Source organism: Emydura macquarii, unplaced genomic scaffold (assembly GCF_026122565.2).
Source record: "Emydura macquarii macquarii isolate MOO-44397 ecotype Brisbane River unplaced genomic scaffold, CSIRO-AGI_Emac_v2 contig_3603, whole genome shotgun sequence".
Lineage (NCBI taxonomy): Eukaryota > Metazoa > Chordata > Testudines > Chelidae > Emydura > Emydura macquarii.
The window spans coordinates 2,873,675-2,898,095 of NW_027133740.1; the positions used below are offsets into that span (position 1 = coordinate 2,873,675).

The window sequence follows — 24,421 nt, forward strand, 5'->3', positions numbered from 1 at the left end:
AAGCACAATATACTCATATTAAGCTCTAATGTAGAGTTTCAGATTTTCAAAATACACACATTAACCTCTATACTAGCTAAGTAAACAGTATCCACATTTTACAGGTGAGGAAACACAGGTTTAAGGACCCGATCCTGCACCACTGAGTTCATTGGAATTTTGCTATTGACCTCAATAGGCACAGGTTCAAGCCCTAAGCGCAAGTCAGAGGTGCAGTCAGGATCAGAAATCACGTTCAACAGTGGATTGAATATTTTTCAATCAACCCTTGTTGATAAAAAATGGCTTTTTAATGAAATGGAAACTTTCAGTAGGAAATTTCTGTTTTGTTGAAGTTTTTGGGGAGTGTGGGGTGATCATTTTTTATCATCATCCGTTTCTGAGAAAATATGAAAAACTCCATGAAAATTTTTAATGAAAATGAGAAAAACATTTTCTTTGATTTTTTTTTTTTTTAAGAGACAATACAATATAGAAGAAACTGATTGGAAAATGTAACTTCTAGTCTGTAATCGTATTTTATCTACTGGATTATTCAATATTTCAAAAAGTACAACCATTACTAATCACAGACATTACATATATTAGATGTTTACTTTTAAAACTTAAAGTCTTTACTTTTTCTTGTGGCTATTATCAGTATTAATATTATCCTGTCTCAATAGTCATTTTCACAGGAGGGGAGGGTGTGCAAGCTAGGAAGGAAACATGAGCCATCCCTAGCGTATGGCGAATCAGGGCAACATCATGGTGTCATGTTACACCTCTTCTGAGGCACCCATCCGCAACCTCCTCTCCCCTCTCCCTCCCATGCCCACCTTGTGGGAGAGGGAGGAGGAGAATCTGTGCTGCAGTGGCACCTGAACTGCGCCCCCACACATGCACGATGGTTCAACAACCGGCTGCCATGTGCTTCCCTCACTTACCCAGACCTAACAGCAGGAACAGCCCGGCTTGGCCGTGATTTGCAGCCTGTGCAGATCATGGCCTGGGATAGGCGGCTGCCAGTCAGTCATGCCCGGCGGGCATGGGGTGGGGGAATGTAATTTACCCCGGACCCCGCTCCCCACTAAAGACGGCCCTGGAGAGTCAACTCACCTCCACTTCATCTCCTTCTCCTATTTCTTTCTTGATATCAGGTGGAGGTGGTAATCTGACTTCATTAAAAGGAACTTGGCGCTCCGGTTGCCAACTGAAAGTTGAATAGATATTTCATTGATTATTTCAAGAACTAATCCTGTTTGACAAGCCTTAAAAATATTCAGTGACAATTCATTCTTAAGATATGTTCACTGTTTAAAATTCAGTTCTGTACCTCTTATTAATTTATAACTTGTATCGTGGCAGTGCCTACAAGCCCTAGCCATGAATCAGGATCCCATTGTGCTAGGCACTGTACAAACACAGAATAAAAAGACTGTTCCTGCTCCAAAAAGGTTATAATCAATGAAAGTTAAATTTCTAAGTACTTTATAAATAAAATTACTATTTGAATTGACAATCAACTTGAAAATAAAACAGTTGTCTGAAACTTTTATACGTAACCATAGTAAATACAACACATAAGCAAAGAGAAAAATATTTCTTCGCTATTTTCTGTTTACTTTGTGCATTTTATATCACTTTGCATATAATCAGTCTCACTCTTCCCCCTTGTAGTCAAGTCAGTTTCAACCTTGCTGATAAAACTTTTACGAACATCAGAGAAGCAGAAAGTCTTATGATTTTTTTAAATTCAGGATATAATATTTGAAAGGCTTTTACATCAAAAACTGAGTGGTTACTTGCCTTACAGTAACTGGGATTCTTCAAGACGTTTTGTCCATATAGATCCCACTTCAAGTGCACACGTGCATCTCACATGCATGGGATCAGAATTTTTTAATAAATCTCTGAGGTCTCTTGCACCTTGCATTTCCTTGTAGTTCCACAAACCTCCCTTTATGCCCTCAGGTGGGGAGTGGCCACAACCATCCCTCAGCTTCCTCGCTAAGTGATAATCCCAGCTAGTAAAGATTGTGAAAAAGTAGGGTGAAAGAGAGGATTGTGCAGATCCACATGGACAAAACCTCTCCAAGAACCAAAGTAACTATAAGATACCATTCTTTCTTCTTTGAGTATTTGTTCATGTGGATCTCCATTTCAGGTAACTAGCAAGCAGAGCCCATCTGGAAGGTGGGTGCTACAGTGATAAATAAATAAATCTGCCTGCCAAAATTTTGCCTCTAATCTAGAGGCCAGGTCCAGAACATAATGCTTTACAAAAATCAAGGGATTACTTCAAGTATCCGTTTATTTCAGATAAAGAAATATTTTTGAAACACAGGGTAGTAGTTTAGCTTAGGTAGCATAAGGTAGCAGCTTGGGCTCTAGCAGAGTAAGCCTTCATGTTAGGAGAAAGAAGCATGTCTGCCAGTTGGTAACAGAAATACACTGTGTAATCCATCTAGAAAGTCTCTGTGCCAAGATGGCTTGTCCCTTAACTACCTTGCTTAAGGCAATAAAGAGGCGCGGAGATCATCTAAAAAAGTATCACCCTATCCAGATAAACATACTACGGCCTCAGCAATAATCTCACAGCAGCTTTTTGCTAACATAACAGCCATCAGAAATACTGTCTTGAGAGTAAGGTGGTGAAGAGAGCATTCAGAAAGCAGCCGGGCAGAGAGGGGTATATAAAGTATGTGATGCAGTGGGTGGTGCCGAAAAGAATGTTTTCAGTACCAAAGACAATACTGCAGGCATGGTGCTCTCAATCAGCAGCAGATCATCTGGACAATTGCAGCTTCCACTGCTGGTGAAGGTCTGGTACCAATAATTTTCAGCATTAAGAAGTTGATTCCAGGTGTACATATCATAGTTGTTTCAATGTCTATTGGTGCCAAACTGGGAGTTTGATGCAGTAACACTTGCCCCTATGCTGGGAAAGAGTTTTGTGTTATGCTCCCAAGAGGAGAGGGAAGACAAGTGGCTCTTCTCAGCTCTCTCTACTTCACGTGTCCTTGAAAATAAAGATCAGTGCTGGGAGACACATTTAGTGAAATTACACTGATATTCCCTGCCTTCAAGTTGTCAAAGCATTGTCAGTACTAAGCTGGTCTTCATTTGCCATGGCCCTTGCCCTGTTCGTGCTGGGTCTGTTGTTGATCCAAAGATAGGTTTTGGAAGCAGAGGCTCTTGCCCTGCCAGAGCTAATCCCTTACTGGCACAAACCTTGGGTGTCATTTCCCTGGTGACAAGAGCACTGATAGACTGAGTCTTTGTGGACAGTTCTGTCCTGGAACTCAGACTTTGATCTTCAGGATCTGAGGTGCTCTTCATGGATTGCTCCAGAAGATAAGATTTCAGACAGCTGTCCCTAGATTTTCTTGTCCTTGTGGAGAACAATCACCAGACTGAGCAACAACCAAGCATAAGGCATTACAGACAGCAGCTGAGGCCATCTGTGAGGGGAATCAGATGATCTTAAGACAGACAAGGCTTAAAGCCTGATGGCTATGGATCTACCATTACAAGCAGCAGCAGAAAGAGGCACCAAAGAGAATTAATAAAGAAGCAGATTTTTGGAAATAAAATAGCAAAGGAAAGAAAATTTTAGTAGGGAATCAATTCCTGACTGAGCTAAGCTAAACTAAGGAAATTCTACGAAGAAGTGACAGACATAAGAATGGCCGTACAGGATCAGACCAATAGTCCATCTACCCTTGCATCCTGTCTTCTGATAGTAGCCAGTGCCAGATGCCTTAGAGGGAACTAAAAGAACAGGGTAATTATCACGTGATCCATCCTCTCTTGTCCAGTCCAGCATCTGGCAGTTAGAGGCTTAAGGACACCAAAAGTATGGGGTTGCATGCCTGACCATTGTAGCTAATACCCACTAATGGACCTATCCTCCATGAATTTATCTAATTCTTTCATGAATCCTTTTATACTTTTGGCCTTTACAACATCCCCTGGCAATGAGTTACAAAGGTTGATTGTGCACGGTGTGAAAAATTACTTCCTTAAGTTTGTTTTAAACCTGCTACCTATCAATTTCATTGGGTGATCTCCTACTGCTTCTGTTATGTGAAGGGATAAATAACACTTCCTTATTCACTTTCTCCACACAATTCATGATTTTATAAACCTCTATCATATCCCCTCCTACATATTGAGCAGATATTTCAGAGAACTATCCATGACTCCAAGATCTCTTTCCTCAGTGGTAACAGCTAATTCAAACTCCATCATTTTGTATGCATATTTGGGATTGGGTTTTCCAACGTGCATTACTTTGCATTTATCAACACTGAATTTCATCTGCCATTTTGTTGCCCAGTCAACCCAATTTTGTGAGATCCTTTTGTAACTCTTTGCAGTCTCCTTTGGACTTAACTATCTTCAGTAATTTTGTATCATCTGCAAACTTTGCCACTTCATTGTTTATCCCCTTTTCCACATGATTTATAAATATGTTGAACAGCACGGGTCTCAGTACAGATCCCTGGGGGAACCCCACTATTTACTTCTTTCCACTGTGAAAGCAGACCATTTATTCCTACCCTTCATTATCTGTCTTTTAACCAGTTACTGATCCATGAGAGGACCTTCCCTTTTATCCCATCACTGGTTCTATCCTGCTTCCACAAGTGATGAGAAAACTGAGGGATGGTTGTGCGTCAAGTGGCGGAAGGAGAGAATGAGGTTATGCAAGGCACAAGCACGGTCCCAATGGACACTGCTATTATAAGATTCCAATCCTGAGTGCATGAGGCGCATATGTACCTGAAGTAGGGAGCCACACAGGCAAACACTCGAAGAACAATATAGAAGTCTATATAAAATCCTTTCAACATTTACAGTATGGTTCTAATACACTTTAAAAAAATCTCACAAAAATCTCCAATCGCACTGTACAAAGAAACAGTATTTGAGCTCTGCTGAAACATGAACACATCGGTTACTAGGTGAAAAAATACTGCTAAAATGTCAGGGAGTAACAAAGTCATATATGGAAAGCAAAGCCTTCCTAAAGATAACTCTGATAAGAATCCCAAGAAAGTAAAAGTTAATTATGAGAATGAACTTCATATACTAAATCTTCTAGTGTTGGGAAGGCAATTAAACTAAGGGAAAATGTGGGACTACATTAGTAACTGGGGAAGGAACCTTAAGTACTAGGTGTTCTAGAAACTGAACTTTCCAGTATAAACCAATTATTTACAATCACAATGGTGAAGAGAAGAATAAAATTAATAGTTTTAAACCATGGATTTTTTTCCCCATAGAATACTTACTTGTTTTCAAATACAACTGTAAGTGAATCCTCATGAACATCTTTGATAAATCCCTGCAATAAAAAAACATTGTTAAAAGAATGCATTTGAAATCATTTAAACACTACAGTGGTGCAAAAACATAAGACTGAGGAAAGCATTATGCAATTTAAAACTAAAATGAACTGTAAAACACCACTACCTTTGGTAATATGGTCCAAATTTACCAAGGCACTTAAACATGTGCCTAAATTCTAAGTATATGAGTAGTCCCATTAACTTCAATGGGACTATTCATGCCTGAAATTAGAAATATGTTTAAATAGCTCATTGAACTAGGGTCTATATACAGAATGGCCCAATGACCAGATGAAGAGAGGAATTCAGCATATTTACAACTGAAAACTCATTGTTATTTATTGTTTGTACAGCTCTGTAAGTATGCAAGGCAGTTTACAATCACAAAAATAAAACAAGATCCATGCCCAGATGGGTTGTGATCCAATGGAAAACAGGATTTTTCTTTCTTTCTTGTCCTTCAACCTCCCTCACTGCTTCAGCTGTCTAGAGACTGCTGTTTCAATGCAATGGCCTAGAAAGAACCATGCTGGCAATGTCATAGACAACACAGAACTTTCATTGATGCACAAAGCCTACAGGGATGAGAGAATCGCTTAGGGCTATTTTACACTATTTGGTATGGTTTTCATTAGGGTTTTTCAGTTATTACTTAATATTCTCAAGATTATAAACAAACAACTAGCAAAATCATACCAAATACTAAAGAAAACCAGGACAGTACATCTCTTCTACCCCTGTATAGTCTGGCTTTATGCTCCAGCTGAGTTCTAAGGTAGTTACAGTGTCACTATGCTGTCAAATCACAGCAGAAGGCAACTGGTCACAATGGAACCAGATAGAGTGGAACCTAAAGGAAGAAAAAATAAAAAAGGTATTCAGGTTATTAATGTGCTCAATTTGTCTCTAGGGTTGTGGGAACATTCAGCAAAAACTGTATTGTTGAAAAAGATAGACTTTACTAATCTGATTTACAAGTTACTTTTAAAACAAATGAAAATATGACCAAATCACAGTGCATCAAGTTCTTATTCTATTCCAGAAGTTTAAGTAGATTAATATGCTTTTTCATTAAAATGTCTCCCTATACTTATTTGCCTTAATCAGTGCAATATCAAAACCTAAAGTATACCAATGTGTCTTCCTGGGTTGGGAAAGATTATATTTTGCCTAGTTCTTAATGATGGGCTAGCTCTTTTCCAACTCTAAATTACAGTCCAATTGACACTGTGAGGGATAAATACTTCAGATTGGAAAAGTCGTTAAATAAGGACTGAGGAGAACTCACTCATCATTTCCGCTGCTAATGGATGCTCACATAAACGATAACCATCTAGAAGTTACAAAAGACCTCTGCCAAGCAGAAAAACATTCTAGTGAGACCAGAAGAGCAGAGTATTGATATTTATGACCCTTCCTCTATTTTAAACTGGCCAAAGCAAATGCCAAATAACCCTCTGAACCACCTGATGTGCTCCTGATAAAATAAGCCCCTTCAAAAGGCTCTCTTGCAGAGAAAGACGACAAAAATCTCTCTCCTCTGGAAGAAAGACTGAGGAGGGTTCATTACATTCAGTAAAAATGCAAGGAGGAGGAGTTTTCAGTTTCAAAAAAAGGAACATTGCCTCCAATTGGGTAGACTAGATAGAAATATCCCTAAATGATTACATCTGTCTAAAGCAGTAGATGATAAAGTAGATATTTAAAATTCTTTCATTTTAAATTACCTTTGGTATAATTAACAAGAGAGGTACAGTAAGAAAAGCGTTTAATATATATTTATCCTTCCGGTATCCATTTAACACGACTATTGGGAATATATTTCACAAACACAGCATACAACTATGGGCAATAATAAGAGTATTTCTACTACAATTGATTTCTAAAATCCAACCTAGCAAGTGCAACATTATGATTCCCAGCATCATGGGCTCAGATAAAACACAATATGTTTACCAGTAATTAAGCTGAAGAGATGACAAGATGGAGGACGATTTATCACTGGCGAAAATCTAGTAGTATTCACGTGGTGAGTTCTTACCACTATCGATGTCGGCCTATTGCATTTCATTTACTATCAGTAAAGAAGCTGGTGTTTCAATGAGTTTTTGCCTCATAACCCTGGTACATACTGGAACTGAGCCTTAATTCTTAGGCCCGGTCTACACTACAGACTTCTGTTGACCAAAGTCAGCTTTTTGCACCAAAACGGTGGGATACACACTACATCTCCCCTGCCCTGCAAACCCAACTTCCCTGATTTTGCTACAAAATAAAACCACCTCAACCTCCCAATGAGAGATATATGGGTTCTCATGCCCCCTTGCAGCCAATACAGAACAACTTTCTACGCTCCTCCCCAAACTCCACCCACACATTCCTACCAAACTCCCGGCCTGTCTCGGTACCCCGTTCACTCCATCTCTTCAGACAGCTTCCAGAACAACAGCTGAACTGACACCCAGTTGTCATAACTCTCACTGCCCCTCACTGCTTTCTCCCCTCCAGCCCAGAAGTCTGGACAATCTCCAGCACCCATTTGTTGGAGATGATCCACTCCCAGGTGCTGCAGAACGAAGTAAGATGGTCCCCAAAGGAGTGTGTGTGTGTGTGTTTCCACCATGGAATGGCAGAGAGGAGAGTGTTCTACGGGCACCTCACCCAACCCGTCAAAACTGTCTTTCGTGGTGGAGGGTTGGGAACAGACTTGTTGGGATCCTGACATCTTTCATCTGGGAAACCTGGGCTTCTTCCTCTGAGGTTCATATGGCCTCTGTGTGTATAGGGATAGGTCCTGAGATGAGTATGAGTATTGTGAATGAGGCTTAAACAGCGGCTGAGGGTTGTATTTTCCTTTGGACCTAGGTGTGTATATACCAAGGGATCGCAGAGTGGCCCTCGAATCCTTTAATGAGTGGAGGGAGGCATTGATTTTTTCAGCAAACAGTGTTGCTCCCTCGTATGGGAGGTCCTCCACTGTCACTTGTACCTCCTTGGGGAAGCCAGACAGGTGAAACTACGAGGCCCGTCTCACTATAACCATGGTCAATATGGAACAAGCCACTGTATCCATGGCATCGAGTGCCGACTGGAGGGATATCTTCACCACCAGTTGATCTTTGTGAACTAAGGCCTTAAAATGCTCCTGGTGGGAGTCTGTTCAATAAAAGCTGTTCAATAAAGAGTTTAACTTTGCATAGTAACTTCACATAGTTCTGGTATTTTGTCCATAGGGTTTGGTAGTTTGCCACTCTAACCTTGGGGGTGGACGATGAATGAGCTTTCCTGCCAAATAGGTCCACTCTCTTGCAGTCCCTAGCATAAAGGGTGGACTTAAAGTGGTGCTGGCATCCCTTGGAATTCATCGCATCAATAATGATCGAATTAGGGGACAGGTGTGCAGATACGAAATCTGTGCCCTTTGCTAAGACATCGTATTTCTTGTCCGCTCTTTTGCATGTTGGAGAGGCGAATGTGGGGGTCTGCCATATTACCTTGGCAGAGTCCAATAAGGCCTCATTAATTGTGACTTTTTACACATTTTCACAGTTTCCAATGCCCATCAGCTTATGATGAAACTCAGTCACTTCTTGGAGAGGTATCTGAAGACCCTCTGCCATCCATTGTGCCAAGTCCTGAAAAGTTGTAAAATCATCCGCCATAGATGGCAAAGCGGGTATCACTGTCTTGTCTAGTAACAAAGATGATATCTGGGTATGAGGAGTGGCCTCTTCCAGTTCACCCACTGGTCCCTTCTTTGTCTGTTCAGGGGGTTCAGAGGCTCTCGAGGCAGCAGCTGAAGGAGGGTATTTCCCTTGCTGATGGGAAAGCCCCACTAGAGGTGAATAGGTCTGTTGCCTTTGGGCCTACCAATACAGCCACTGACCCAGAAAAGGGCCCAGTGACTGGAACCCCGGTTGCCCAAATCAGGGAGGCTGGCCAGAGGGGTAGTATTCATGCTGTTTGTAGTGGGACTGTGTACCGTACAGGGGCGAGATGAGCAATGGGAAACTAGGTCCTCTTGCTCATTTTCTGATTCTACCGATGATACTGGCAGTGCATGGCAGGAAGCTGCTGGTGAGCCCAGGGTTCTGGGTGGGCTTGGTACCGGAGCCCTGGTACTGAGCAATGGAGAGTGCAGTGCACTGAAAGTCAGGCAGTGGGGAAGGCAATGGTACCAGCAGAGGCTGTCAGTGCCAAGAGGCTTGAATCGACAAAGTTGGATATGCGGACCTGATGGCAAGGTCCATCAGTGCACTGCTCAAAGAAGAATGATATATTTCACGATTCTAAGGAAAGGAAGGAATGATAACAGCAGAATAAGGACAATGGACTTCAAAAGAGCAGACTTTAACAAACTCAGAGAACTAGTAATTAAGATCCCATAAGAAGAAAACTCTAAGGCTGTGGTCTCCAGATCTTTTTTTTTGGTGCACATCTTCCTTTACCCTGTCTGGGCCTCCCTGGAGCTAAGGGCAGAGCTGTGACTGGGGGTTGAAGTGGAGCCGGAACCAGAGCAGGAGGTGGAATTGGGGCCGTGGTCAGGACCAGGAGTCATGGGCAGAAACAGGAGTGCGACCTGGGCAGAAGCTGGGGGCCAAGGCCAGGGACAAAGCAGGATGGATAATGCTCCATCCCCGCCCCATGCAGAGGTTGGCCTGGACCCCGCCACACCCTCCCCCCTCCAATGTTCCTCCATGCCCTCCTAAAGGGGGGATTATGTGAGATGCTATCTGGATTATGGGTGACCATTTATAATATTATTAATATCAGTATTGCAAAATTACAATAATTTGCATGAGATCCAATGTCAGGTACTGTTGGAAAGGTTGTAATTCACTAAGATTGATAAGCACATTTTTATGTATGTATCAATTTTGTATTACAAGTTCTAAATGAGTATGACATGTTTGTATTTCAACTTGTGCTGTGTTTCTGGGTGATACCCCAGACAGAATGGCAGTGGCACTAAGGCTGCTTAATGGCCTATCGAGGGAACTTAAAGGTACTACGAATCCAGTGAAAGAACCTAGGGTCTACACCTTATGAATCACTAGGACATGTAAAAACATGCCCAGGGACACGGGACTCTGGGGCTTTTCCATGCCATGTACTGTGTGGCTGTGTTTGCGGCAAACCACATGGCGAAGGGACATAAAAGGCAGCTGCATCATCCCCAATTGTCTTCATTCCTGCTTCCTACTTCTGGATTAACTCATCTACAACTGAAGCTATAAACAAAGGACTGAGACATGTCCAGGTACTGGATGTACTCCAGAGGAACTGACCAAACTTGCAAACTCCACAGTTCTACTGAGAATCTGATATATATGGACTTTACAGTCATTTGTATGTATCTGATTTCTTTGACCATTTAATGTTTCTCTTATCATTTGTTTCTTTCCTTTTATAATAAACCTTTAGTTTAGTTATTAAAGGATTGGCTGGCAGCATGGTATTTTGGGAAGATCCAAACTTACATTGATCTGGCTGATGTAGCTGACCCTTTGGGGTCAGGAGAACACTTTGGTAAAGGGAATGGAGTTTTAAATAACTTATTTCTTTACTGGACCTAGTTGCTGACTGGGAGCCAGAGGCTAAAATGCAGTAAAAGGAGCTGTGTAATTTTTTTTTTTTAGATTCTTGGTAACCAACGTAGGGAATCAGAAGCACTGTTTGTAACTGGTTGTAGAATCTAACTACAGTGTTAACCAACAGTTTGGGAGAATCTGCTCTCCTTTTGCAGCCTGCCCTGACCTTGGCATTTTCAAGTGGGCTACCCCTAGGCACGGATGGGTTCCAGCACACCCCACAATTTGGGGACCACTGCTCTAAGAGAAAGAGTTCAGGAGAGCTGGCAGTTTCTCAGGGAGACAACTTTAAAGGCACAACTGCCAACTATGCCAATGAGAAGGAAACATAGGAAGAACAATGAGAAGCCAATATGGCTGCATCAGGAGCTCTTTAATGAACTGAAAATCAAAAAGAAATCCTACAAAAAGTGGCAACGTGGACAAATTACTAAGGAGGAGGACAAACGAATAGCTCAAGTATGCAGGAACAAAAAGCTAAGCCATAAAATGAGTTACACTTAGCAAGTGACATAAAACACAGTAAGAAGAGGTTCTTTAAATAGATTAGGAGCAAGAGAAATATGAAGGAAAGTGTGGATTCTCTATTTAGGCTGCCTAGTCTACACTACAAAATTACTTCGATATAACTACATCACTCAGGGGTATGAATAATTAACAACATGGAGCGACGTAGTTAGAGATATCTAAGCGCCAGTATTGGCAGCACTGTGAGCAGGAGAGCTTCTCCCGCTGACACAGCTACTACCTCTTGCAGAGATGAAGTTATTAAGCCGATGGGAGACCTCTCCCCCATTGGCTTAGAGCATCTTAACCAGACGCAATGCAGCTGCACCACTGTAAATATATAGTGCAGACCTGCCCTTTGCGGGAACAAGAGCTAATAACTGATAACATCAAGCAAGCTGAGGTGTTTAATAACTGATATTAAGTAAGCTGAGATGTTTAATGCCCATTCTGCTTCAATCTTCATTAAAAAGATGACCAGATTACTCATCAAGGGGGAAGGAAAGCAAGCTAAAATAGGGAAACAACAGGCTAAAGAACATTTTGATAAGTTAGATGTATTCAGTCAGCAAGGCATGATGAAATTCATTCTAGGGCTTTTAAGGTACTAGCTGAAACAATCTGGGAACCATTTGCAATTATCTTTGAGAACTCCAGGAAGATGGAGGCTGGACACACACTTGTCAGGGATGATCTAGGTTTACTTAGTCCTGCCACACTGTACTGGGGGTTGGACTTGATGACATCTCAATGTCCCTTCCATCGCTACATTTCTATGATTATAAGAGTTTTAGAAGATGTAGCTGGACCATTAATGCTGATTTTCAGTAAGTCTTAGTATATTGGGAAAGTTCCAGAGGACTGGATGAAAGCTAAAGTTGTGCCAATATGTAAAACTGGTAAACTGTATGAGCCAGGCAATTATAGGCCAGTGAATCTGACATTGATCCCAGGCACAATAATGGAAGGGCTGATACACAACTCGATTAATAAAGAATTAAAGGAGGGTAATATAATTAATGCCAATCAAAATACATTTATGGAAGAATAGATCCCATGAAACTAATTTAATATCTTTTCTTGATGAGACTACAAGCTTAGATGATAAAGGTAATAGTGCTGATGTAATTATAATGGTATGGCAGGAACATTATATTTAAGGTTGAGCCATGACTTCTATTTAAAAGTTGACCTATCTAAGACCTCTAAAATCGACATGCTTAGACAGATTCCTTTGAAATCTGATCTGCCTCAAGAAGATACAAAGTAGGATTAGTAAACCAAATTTGGGATCATTTGAACTAGGGATGTGGAGATACTAGTCTTGAAAAAAATAGCCATTTTTCAAAAATTTTCAAGGTTTTGTGTGTGTGTTTGTTTTTGGAGGGGGACCAGAGGAGGCTTGTTTGTTTTTTGCTTAGAGCTATTAATCAAACTATTGATATGATTGTGGGTCAAATGGTCTCCATCTGTCAGTTTTACCCCAAGTAATAAATGGCATCCACTAAATCTTTGGAGGACTCAAACTGAGAATGATACCTAAGAAATGTACTTTCTTTTCTTTTTTTTTTTTTTAAACAGAGAACATGCACCAAAACAGAAAAACAGCTAGAGGGTTCCATTCCCACCATTTTATATGCTTTAAAGCTCAATTTTGATATATTAATGGTTACCTGATTGCTTTGAAATTGATGTGAATCATAAAGGAACGAGGTAGTGTTAGTGATCCAAATTAGAGGTCATTTGACCACAGGATTCCCAAGTTACAGTCACCCCCAATAAACTGGCTTATATCCATTGCCTTGATCTGTTAAACTGAAAAGTACCAATTTTTACCCAAGGTAAGCACATGGGACCCACTAGGTCTCTTGGGGACGCAAACTGAAAATGGTATTTAAGCACGTTCCTTTTCTACATTTGACTCCACTTATTTTCTTATGTGAATCTGCAGCAGCTGCAATCATCTGAGGCACTCAGAGTAGCAGTCCTTTAATTAAATTGAAGAATGGCAAACCATTCTCACTGTGGAGTCCTCAGCTCCACAACTCACTTTTATTAATTATTATATGTATTGTGGTAACACTTAGGAGCCCCAGTCACAGACTAGGGTTCCATTGTGTTAAGCACTAGACACAAACATAACAAAAAGTCAATCAATGCCCTAAAGAGCTCCTTGGTTTGCCAGAGCATAGATTTGATAACCTTCATAGAACACTGCATGACTGATCTGTTCTTCACTATGTAACATTTTTAGAGCTGACGGGAAGTCTTTTGGTGGCATTGAGGCAATATGTAATTTTAAAAATTTAATTATTTACATATTTGTCCAAGTGCTGAGGTATTGATTATCAACACATTTCATAAATCTAACAAATAAACAGAACAGTAGTCTACACCATATTTGTTTAGGTAAATGTGAGATATTAATTGCTATAAAATATTGTAACCCTAGTCTGCAAAGTGCAAGAAAGTGGAGAAGCAGGTCTTAAATCTTGAATTCCAGAGGAATTCTACACCAGTGAAGTAACGTATGCTTTAATAATGAGAATCATTCAAGGTTTGGAAAACACACCTTATAGAGAAGGATAAGTTGTGAACCTCATCACAGTCTGTAAATACCTACATGAGAAACAAATATTTGACTACATGGTCTTCTGTCTAGCAGACAAAGTTATAAAAAGAGCCAATGGCCCGACATCAAAGCTACACAAATTCTAACTGGAGTTCAGGTGAGTTCAGGGGAGTAAATGATCATCAGAACAACTTACCAAGAGTTGTGGTGGATTTTCCAGCACTGGCAATTTTAAAATCAAGACTGGACGAAGATATGTTCTAGTTCAGGAATTATTTCGGGGAAGTTCTATGGTCTGTGGTATACAGAAGGTCAGACCACATGATCACAGTGATCCCTTCTGGCCTTGGAATATATGAATAAATTTGTTTTGTTACTATGAAACACCATTGTACATTTACACTAGCCACTTGGGATGTTTTGACAGAAAGTGACAGTTTTCTCTAAATTAACAAGTAGTGAAAAAAATCATCATTTTTTCTCAGCATAACTGGGAAAAATACTCTGTCAGAGTGACTTTTATTTAATCACTGGTGACTGTGAAGATAGTTAATGCCAAAACACCACTTTGTTTGTTTCCAAAGGAAATTGCCAGCAAAGCAGGGGGCAGCAGGAAGGAGCAAATAAATCAATATGGTGAAAAGGGTAGACAGGTGAGCTTTTAAATAGCTGAATGATGATAATTCTGTAACTCCAGCAAAAGGACTATCCAATATAGGGCAAACCCAGAGGTATCTTATGCACCCACAACATGGGGGGGAGGTGGGGAAAGATGCTTGTGCACAAGCAAGGTTTGTTCTTTGCTGGAGTGGGAACAAAAAAACCAGAGACTTCGCACACCATGGACATCTCTGTATCAAAACCCCACAGGAGAGCTACTGATGTATTGGGGAAATCAAGAAGTGCAGGCAGTGCTATACTACAGCTAAGGTGTGGCCACAAACTCACAAAGTGAGGAGTGCAAGCAGTACATCCAAGAGTAGGTTCGGTGCAGCCTGGTTGTGTGGGCACCCTGGGTGATGCTTCCAAATTGAGATTAAGTATTCCCAACACACTAAAATTCCCTTACGTGAAGCTTTCCTTGTGAGTTTAGAATTAGGCCCAAATGAAGTGAACCACGAGTAATTTATGACATCAGTATCCTGATACAGAACTGCAGTTCTACAGCTTTTAAAACTTAAGAGAATTTAGTGATGGGGACAGGTGCCAGCCTACTACAATTCCAGGATAAAAAGGGGAGTCTGTCTTTATCCACAAAAGAGATACAGCAGACAGTAGTGTAAGTTCCTTCCCCAGATGTATCTCTACCAAAAATATGGAGGGACCAATTATTGTAAGGAGTTCAGTTTCAATGATCTTCCAGTCATTTTGTCTGTTTCCTGATATTGCTAACAAGGAAGGGTGGTAATTTCTGTGTCATGGGGTAGATCTATACTGCCGGGGCCGCACAATCGATGAAGCAGGATCGACTTGAGCAAGCAGTGAAGACCCACTCAATCGATCCCTGAAGTGCTCTCTGGCTGGTGCAATAAATCCCATCCCCCCCCCCCCCCAAAAAAAAAAAAAAAAAGTAAGGCTGCATCAACCAGAGGGCATCTCCCCTCGACACAGCATGGTGGAGACACTGCAGTAAGGAAGCGTAAGTAAGTCGACGGGGCAAGCTACAGTATGTAACTTGCGTACCTGCTGTCAACGGCAGCTAGCAGTGTAGACCAGACCATGGACACCTGGCACATTAAAACTACACTAATTGCACCTTATTCACTGAAGGAATCTCAGATAATAAAGGTTTTGGTATCTAATGTTGTGGGCTGTTTCTGAAGCTATGATGTAGAGGTCAAAAATCTGTATACCATTACCAAACCCTTGACCCTTTTCATGCCTAAGCATTGTATTTTTATAATTACCACTTATATGTGAATTGTTTAATGTAATACACAAACAGAAGGCTCTCTCAGGGTGGATAAAAATTGATTTTTTTTTATTTTAAAAATTGGATTTTATTTAAATCAGATTTTTATTGTTATTTAATACAAAATATATTAAGGCCTAAACTTATTATATTCTCTTAAAACATTTAAATAAAATTTAAAAATGCTGACTTTATGAGCCTCTATCAAAAACTAAAGGCTAAAATTAAAAGTTCTTTTTCTCAAGAATCGGGGAAAAACATCTAACTTTTGAGGTCAAGATTTATAAATATGGCACAATAATTATTTATTGTATTAAGGGCTTGGTTTAATAAAAATACATTTCATGTGCTGTAATGTGTCTAATTAAATTCCAGTTACCATCCTAATGCAGTTTGACACAAACCATGAGCAAAAAGTTAATTATGCATAATGTATTCACCATTTTCTAACATATTAAAAATATACAATTAATAAGAATCTGAAACTATTAATCCATATAATTGTTTAAACAAATGTATATGGTTATAGTGTACCTTACTAGGTAGCAAAAGGATGTACCAAACCAAGGTTCCACTTATGATTATATCAATTAATGAGAATACATCTCTCATTAATTAAAATAAATAATATTTAAATAAAAGCTTTTACTTAGTATTTAAATCTTTATTTAAATCAATCAACTCTGGCCCCACTTGATAATTTACTGCTACTGGACACAGACAGAATTCTCGAGGAATCAGAGTGACATCTGGTACATACACAACTTTCCTATAATTACCTGAAGGATTGGTCAATATTGGCTCAAATTTAATCTGGGTATAACATACTTGCTATTTCCACTGGTAACAAACAGTGAGTTGCACCTGCTTATACTAAGGGTATTTTTGGTCCATTTTATGTTATTTTTCAACATGCAAGTCTAGTTTATTACAATTGTGTGTTAAATAAAAAAAATAATCCTTCAAAAATATTTGTCAACTTTATTTTATCAACAAAATTGATTTTGACATTACAGTTAAATAATCGAGAATGCAAATCAGGAAATTCAAAGGTATGGTTCCTACAGTAACGACAATGTGGCCCCTTAGTAGGTAAGTGGTATTTTGCATGGCTTTATATGCCATTAAATGTGCACAAGCAATGTGGCTAAATATGATTTCAATAGGAATTGTAGTGTTAAGTTTCTTTACTTTTGGTCATCTATACACACACACACACGCACTTTTTTTAAAAGCTCTTAACACCAATTATTTACACTTGGCTTACACCATACCTATGGATTGAAACCTGAAAAAATGGTCCAATATTTAGAAGGCATTTAAACATTCTAAATCTAAATAGCAAAGTTTTTTATTTTAAAAGTTTTGGTAGCCACATTCCACTCATTCAGATGGCGTTGTTTTCCTTACCCTGCCCTCAATTTGGACTTAAACTATGCTCTTAAATAAAAAAGTAAGGAGGTTTCACTTTTATCATACCCAGGAAGAAAAATTAAAAGGAAAACTCAAATGTTATTACAAAACAAACCCATCTGGAAGCACTGCTACAGACTGTAAGAAAATCTAAAATATTGTTCAGCTATAAAAAATGTAAGTATGTAGCTTATAACATGGATCAGAGGAATAGTAATAGAGCTTTCCATCTCCAAATCACTTGTCTATCTAGACATAGCCTAAGCCAGTAGTGACCAGATATTACCACTGTCTGATGGCTATTTAAGTGATATAAGCAGAGCAACCCCCACCTCTCTGCCTTCAGAAAATGGAAGCAGAGATTAAAGGAGAAAATATGAACTAAATTAAACTCTACTTAAAAAATGTATTAGGGGTTTACACAATGGTTACATTATTACAGAGTAGATTAGATGGAAGGTAGAACTTAAAATATTTTAAGCCATTACACTGTAATTGGAATATTTTATCTTACACTATAAATTTTCCTGAAACCTTGATTTCCAGTGGAAATGTTTTCTTTTTGTTTTAATACATTAATTGTTCCTTAGACAAGACCAGTCTGAATGATATGTTGTTTTATCAGGCAAGCCCGGAAATAGCAGTCTCTATACTTTACAGCTAAACTATTACTGCAAAAGAAAGTTATACTGGGCTAAGATCTAGGATTCCCTATATTTACTATGTCACCAGCATTAAAAAAAATTACTTTCTTACTGAGGACCAGTGACAATTTTTAAGGTCTGCCATCTTGCTAGCCAGCAGGACTAGAAATTAATGCTGAATCCACAGGAAAGCTGGGATTTAAAAAAAATCTAAGATCTTGCTTTCTACCTCCACACATGAACACAATATTGTGGTAAATTTTAGTGGCCCACAAAATTAGAAAACTGTTTTGTAAACTGTATACAGAATTATGCGATTTTAAGGTCCAATACCCCACAACCTGCGAAGGCTGGAAACAACTGATAGACCAGCATAGATGCCTTTCATATCAGTCAAGTTTCTAAGCACTATTGTAAAACTAGTGATAAGGAAATAAAAACACATTTTGTTGATACTTAAAGTTTTTTTCTCATAAGATTTTTCACAATGCCTTAATATTTTGCATGTAATAAAGTGTTATGCTTTTGCATTCTCTTTGCTAATATTGGGCTATTCTCCATCTCAATATGTATACAACTCCCATTAAAGCTAATGGAAGCTACAAGTATATACTGAAAAGGGAAGATGCCCAAAAACCAATCAGCATTTTAAAAATTGCAAGTTTGAGGTTAAAAGAGTTTAATAATATTTCACCTTTTATAGTGCATTTTTTCCCTAAGGGGTGTACTTCACAAACTGTATACAGACAGTTGCTCTCTGGGATGTAAAACCCAACAGAGATGCACAGCAAACTACACCAGAATAGATGGAGAGGTAGTCTTCATCAAGGACACTGCGACAACCCACTATTGCTGTCAGTGCCATGAGATCTTTAAATTCTATTAAAATCTGGGTTTTTTGAAAGGCTCATCAAAATAAATTACCTGGTATTCAATTTATTCTACCTTGGCCTCATCATATCTTAGGCCCCAACCCTACAAGCTGTTCCATGGAAGCCAATGTCAGCCCACATGGAACAACTTGCAGGACCAGGGCTTTAATTTGTGAACCTTCTAGGGGTGTAAGAAGAGAAGAGTGCTCTCTGTTCATTGGATAAAGTAAAAATGATTAATATAACCTTGTCAAATGTTTATTTCAAAAGACATTTAAAATTGGTTTGGAGGTTAACGTTTAGAGTTAAATTCAGATTATTATATTAAAAAGGCTAACCATTGAGAAATTGCTCTTGTAGCATACACCATAACCAGTTACTTTTTAAATAAATTGATGCATATTATGGAAAACATATTTTGATCTTTTATTTTTAGAAAAGTACAACCATTTCCTTACTAAATTATGCCATTCATAATACATACACGAAAAACTCTGTTATAATAATACTAGCAGTTAGTGAGTGACAAGAGAAGCTATTATGAATTCCCAATGCCATGTTCACCTTCTATATAATGACCTGAGAATACACTGATCTTACCTGAGATAATGAGCCCCTTGTAAGTTTTGCTATTCTTTCACTATCTGTGATAGGATGCTGAAAGCATCACCTTCCTCCCTCCCAAACCTTACACAGAAAAATTAAGCAATTTAGCTCCCCAGACATGCATGCAACCTTTGCTTGCTTAATATGCAACAGACCTTGCCATCAGCAGACATTATTTCACCATATTTATCTACTGAAACAAAACAAAATCTTCTGAAATGATGTGTGGGTATGGATCACAAGGTGATCAAAAGCCTTAGCTGAATACACTTCAACCCCAGCTTCCAGAAAGAAATTGGAATAAACCAACCTCTTTTACTAACTGGACTACATTCAGTACTAGATGTCATCCTTACCGGAGTTAATAGAGCTGAAAGCCAAACTGCCCACTTCTAAGTAAAACCCACTTATGGGGCACATCTCTATGGCCCATTACTTTCATTAACCATCCCGTCATAGTACTAAATACACAATGGTACAAATCCAGTCGTGCCAATTCACACTTTACTTGCAGGGACACTTCATCATGCCAGATTATAAGGCAAGCTTTCTATGATAATAGTTCTGCATTTATATATCCAAAGATTCTAACATACCTCATAACACTCTTGTGCACCAAGTATTCCTCTTCAGCAGATTAGAAAACTGTAGCATAGTTAAGTAAGTCAGCCAGAACAGTATCTAGATAGAATTCTGGATTACACTAACCAATAGAAAAAGCGCCCCTCCTCTTTTTTAAAAGCATCTTGCTCTCCTGATGAAGGATTTTAAATGTATGTTCTGATGAGCCTTTCAAAATCTGAATAAAGCCTTTAAAATTTCTCTAATTGTTGAAGTCTAACATCACTCACTGTTGATCTGAATAAAAATGTCAACACTACATATTAAGAGCAGAAATACAATTTTCCCTAGTAAGTTCTTTCTATCAGAGTCCCTCTTATTAGTTTATCACCCGGTTATCTATTAAAAGATAGAAACTTGTAAAATCAACTGGTTATGATCCTTTAAACACCAACTATATTTACATACTATACAATTACCATATGATATCCAAGCTAAACCCAGAGACACAATCAATAGAAAACTCAGTGATTTATTTGCCTTTTTCACATCATACATAGTAGGTTATGACACACCTATGATTAGATGTAAATGATTAAGAGAGTCCTGAAATTATGCGCACAGGGAGAAAAGCATAAAACTGGGTGCTCACAATGCTGGCTTCAATTGGCCTCCTGTAAAGGAACACAGAAGGCTCTCTCTATAAAAAGAGCTGGGATTCTCAAACATCTCAGGCCTGACTTAGGGAAAAAGACTGACAGGCAACAGCTGAGAGTATTTTGTATTGATCCTGTAACATCCTGGCATACCAGGGAGGGTGATGGTGAAGGAAGCTTTCTGATGACATAAATAAACTTCAAGTCCCTAAGCATTATATTATGTGAGCTTTTATTTTCAGCAGCTCAACCCACCTCCACGGCCCCACTCAAAGCTTCCAAACCCCCGCCCCCAAAAGGAAAGAAATCTCTCTCCGTTTGCTCAGCTGATAACCTGCCTCCGTCGCAACGACACCAGGCTTCCCCCTCCCACTTTACAGGGAGCTACCTCGAGAACAAGCCTCATCTACACGCCCCCAAACTCCTTCTCAAACCCCACCACACAGATGTCTCCTCTTGTCCCCCCGCCACAAAAACCTCAAACACGCTTCCCCAAGCACCCCCCCCCAGCCCCACCCCACATCCCAGCCCCTTCTCCCGGCGCCCCAAGCGCTCGCGCTCCAGCCCACCCTTCCCACGACACCCGCGCCCCCTGCTCCCCACATCTCTGCCCCGCAGGCCCGCCCCGCCTCGCCTCGCCTCGCCGCGCCCCCGGCCCGCAACGACCCTAACGGTTTATTCGGACGAGAGGGAACAGGCCGAGGCCCGGGAACCGTTACCTGCCCCGCCGCCCCTGCCCGCCGCGCCCCTAAGGCCGATACCTTGTAGAAGGCCCCGTTGGAGCCGCGCACTTCCACCGTCAGCTCCTCCATGTTGAGACCGCAAAGGACGCTGGGACGGGCTTCTAGAAACTGTCACCGCTGGGGGGGGCGCTCTCCGCTCCGGGCTCCCCCTCCGAGACGAGTCCTCCTCACATGGGGCGGGGTGTGCCCGGTGGGCCTCCCCTAGCCCAGCCCAGTCGCAGCCGGTCCGGAGCGGAGCGGGGCGGCTATTTCCCTTTCACACCGGGCGAAGCGGGTCGGCTGGCCTGGGCCTGTCCCCTCTGGGCCTGGGGTCCCTTCCGGCCTGCCTGCTTCCCCGCTCACTGGCTGGGCGAGCCTGAGTCCCTCTCACCGACGGGGCAGGGGGGCGGGAACACCCCGGTTCTCTTCCCCTCACGCGGAGAGGGCGCTGGGCTGGCCCACAGCCGGGCTCGGCCTCTTCTCACGGGCGGCGGGGGGGGGGTTGAGTCTCTCACCCCGGCCCGGGGTGGAGCAGAACTGGCTCCTTGTCCCCACGCCCCGGGGCGGGCCGGGGGCTGACTCCTGACACACGGTAACAGCCGGGCTGGCTACCGCCTGTGCGGAGCTGAGCTCCCTCAGACACGGGCCGCTGGCTGCTCCCTGCTGGAGGGCTCATAACCATGCCCGTCCCAGTCAACCCAGGCCTGGCCTAACTGCCCTGCCTAGCCCCGAGCCCGGGCGAGCTCCTCAGGGCTCCACGCACGGGAGGGGCCGGGGTCGGGGTTGGCTAGTCCGCGGGGGAGGGCCGGGGTCCACAACTCTCACTTCCTCTCCCCACGCTCACACAGCCAGGGCGGGAGCTGGCTGCTCCCCAGGAGACTGGCACTGACCCGCCGCACCCATTATGTTTACAGCTGCCAAGAACAGGGAGTCAGTATCGCAGGGCGGGGGACTGGTGATAGCCCCTTCCCCCCCAGGAGAGGAGGTTCTTTACGATCAGATCGGGGTGGAAACGTGCCCACTCTGGACTGGACGGAGAAGGGTCTTCCTTCATAGGCACAAGAAAGCCGACTACATCATTCATCCCAATCATCCCTCACTCAACCTTCCCAGTTCCTCCTCCCTCCCTCCCTCCCCAGCATTGTATTGTTTACTCACTGATTTCTATTGCTTGTTTATTCCCAGCCAGAAGGCATGTTGTGAAGGAGGAGGCATAACACTGGACGCAGAGTTGTTGGTTGCTGTGAGAGAGAGACCAGGGTGTTGAATAATGGAGGGAAGATACAGGGAGTGGAATCCAGAATGTTTAAATCATACCTATAGTTTGATAAGCCTTGTGCTTGTCATCCTACTCACTTTGTATGTTATAGTCCCTTCCTCAACCTTTATTCATTTTGGATTACACGTGCTTTGGGGCAGGGGCTGTGTCTTCTCTGTTTGGAAAGCACTTAGCACATTTTGGACACTAATATAAATAAGAATTCCCAGGAGAGGGAGGATCTCTAAACACCAGGGCTTGACTCCAAGAAAAAAGACTCACCTATATACACAGACACAGGAGTGTGAAACTTTACACACACACAAATGACCTGACCTCCCCAAATTGGAGTGGGCTTTTCCCAAATAAGCACATAAGGACCTGAAGAGGTGGCTCTCTGAATTCACATGGAAAACCCTTAGTTTGGGAAATGATGCTTAGGGCTCTGTACATTCCACAATAGGGAATCAAGGCCTAAATGAGTACTACTTTCAATCTCTAAAACTCCTTGCCATTATAAAATGTCAAACAAACAGGAAATGTCTGATGTTATTCTTTCTTCTTAAAATGTGTAACCATTACCTTTCCATCTCTCAGAATAAGATTTGAGAAACTGCCTACTAATCTCAGACAAGTATCTAAACTCCTAGTCAAGCATATCAAAAATTACCTTTTCATAGCTTCTGATGGTTATAACACTTGTTAATATTAATCGTGCTCTCATTCATATGTTAGGAAACTAATTGGAATATACTCTGTTATCTACCTGAGTTTTGATATCATGTCAATCACCATGATATACGAATTCCAGGAGAATATTTCTTGTAATGTGGACCATCCAATCTACTCTCTGTATTTTAGCATTAGCATTCCCTTAATTTATCTTGCTTGGAAAGACTTCATCTCTCCTCTCCCCTTCATCAGCTTCTGATGGACAGAAAAGTAATGTTTTCCTACATTATTTGTTATAATTTGTGCTGCATGGTGAACATGGTTAGACCCCTATGGCCCTGTGCCTGCCATGACCTCTGTGCCATGCATGGGTCAGCCCATGCAGAACTAAATGCAGGATCAGGGCCCATATCTTTGCTAAATATAAATGAATTTGATTTTTGGTTGTATGAACAATGTTAAATGCCAATAAAAAATTATTGTACTTTGAAATATCATTTTGGCTTATCTGTATTTCTTGCTTGAGCTCCACCCAGAATTTGAATGTGAGCATTTTTTTTTTCAGCAGGTTATAAAAGTTTTCTTTTTTTTCCCCTACTCAGATATTTCAAATTTTTGTTGGGGATCTGGTAGTACTAAGGATACAGTGGCTGCCTGATTTAGACTCTTCTTATTTCTTTCACATGTATAAACATTTTCTCTTTACTGAGTCACATTCATTTCATTTCAACCTTTAATTACAACAAATATTGGATAAACCTTTAAAGGATATATCTCAAGTGGCTTTTAAATGGTTTTGTGCCATAAAGAGAGACTATAAGGGCCCATTTATGCATGGTGCTGAGTGCCTTCCATTCCCATTAGTTGAGGGCACTGAACACCTTGGAGCTATGAGAGACTCAGAAGGAACATTATGTAACGAACAGTTACACAACCAAAAGATGGATGACAAAAAGTTTAAGTGCTTAAAAACCTCTGGGAAGTCTCATAATATTTCTGAAACTATTCATTCTCTCTTGATGTTAAATATTTAGACAAAATGGTGTAATGGGGTAAAAATGAAACCTTAAATATTAGACATTGTCCTCAGCAGTAAAAA

At 40.8% G+C, this 24,421-nt stretch overlaps 1 protein-coding gene across 2 annotated transcripts in view; it reads right to left on the minus strand.

Moving 5' to 3' along the window:
* The window catches only part of FXR1 (FMR1 autosomal homolog 1), a 57,053-nt gene extending 34,858 nt beyond the window's left edge, over positions 1-22,195 (minus strand). Inside the window, exons 1-3 of one of the 2 annotated variants that reach the window (XM_067536478.1) lie at positions 21,432-22,195; positions 5,280-5,332; positions 1,099-1,192 (exon numbers count right to left, since the gene is read on the minus strand). In XM_067536478.1, the coding sequence (XP_067392579.1) occupies positions 1,099-1,192; positions 5,280-5,332; positions 21,432-21,482 (198 nt within the window). In that variant the 5' untranslated portion in view covers positions 21,483-22,195. The remainder of the gene's footprint in view (positions 1-1,098; positions 1,193-5,279; positions 5,333-21,431) is intronic. The other variant, XM_067536479.1, reaches the window with a different exon arrangement.
* Positions 22,196-24,421: the final 2,226 nt, after the last annotated feature.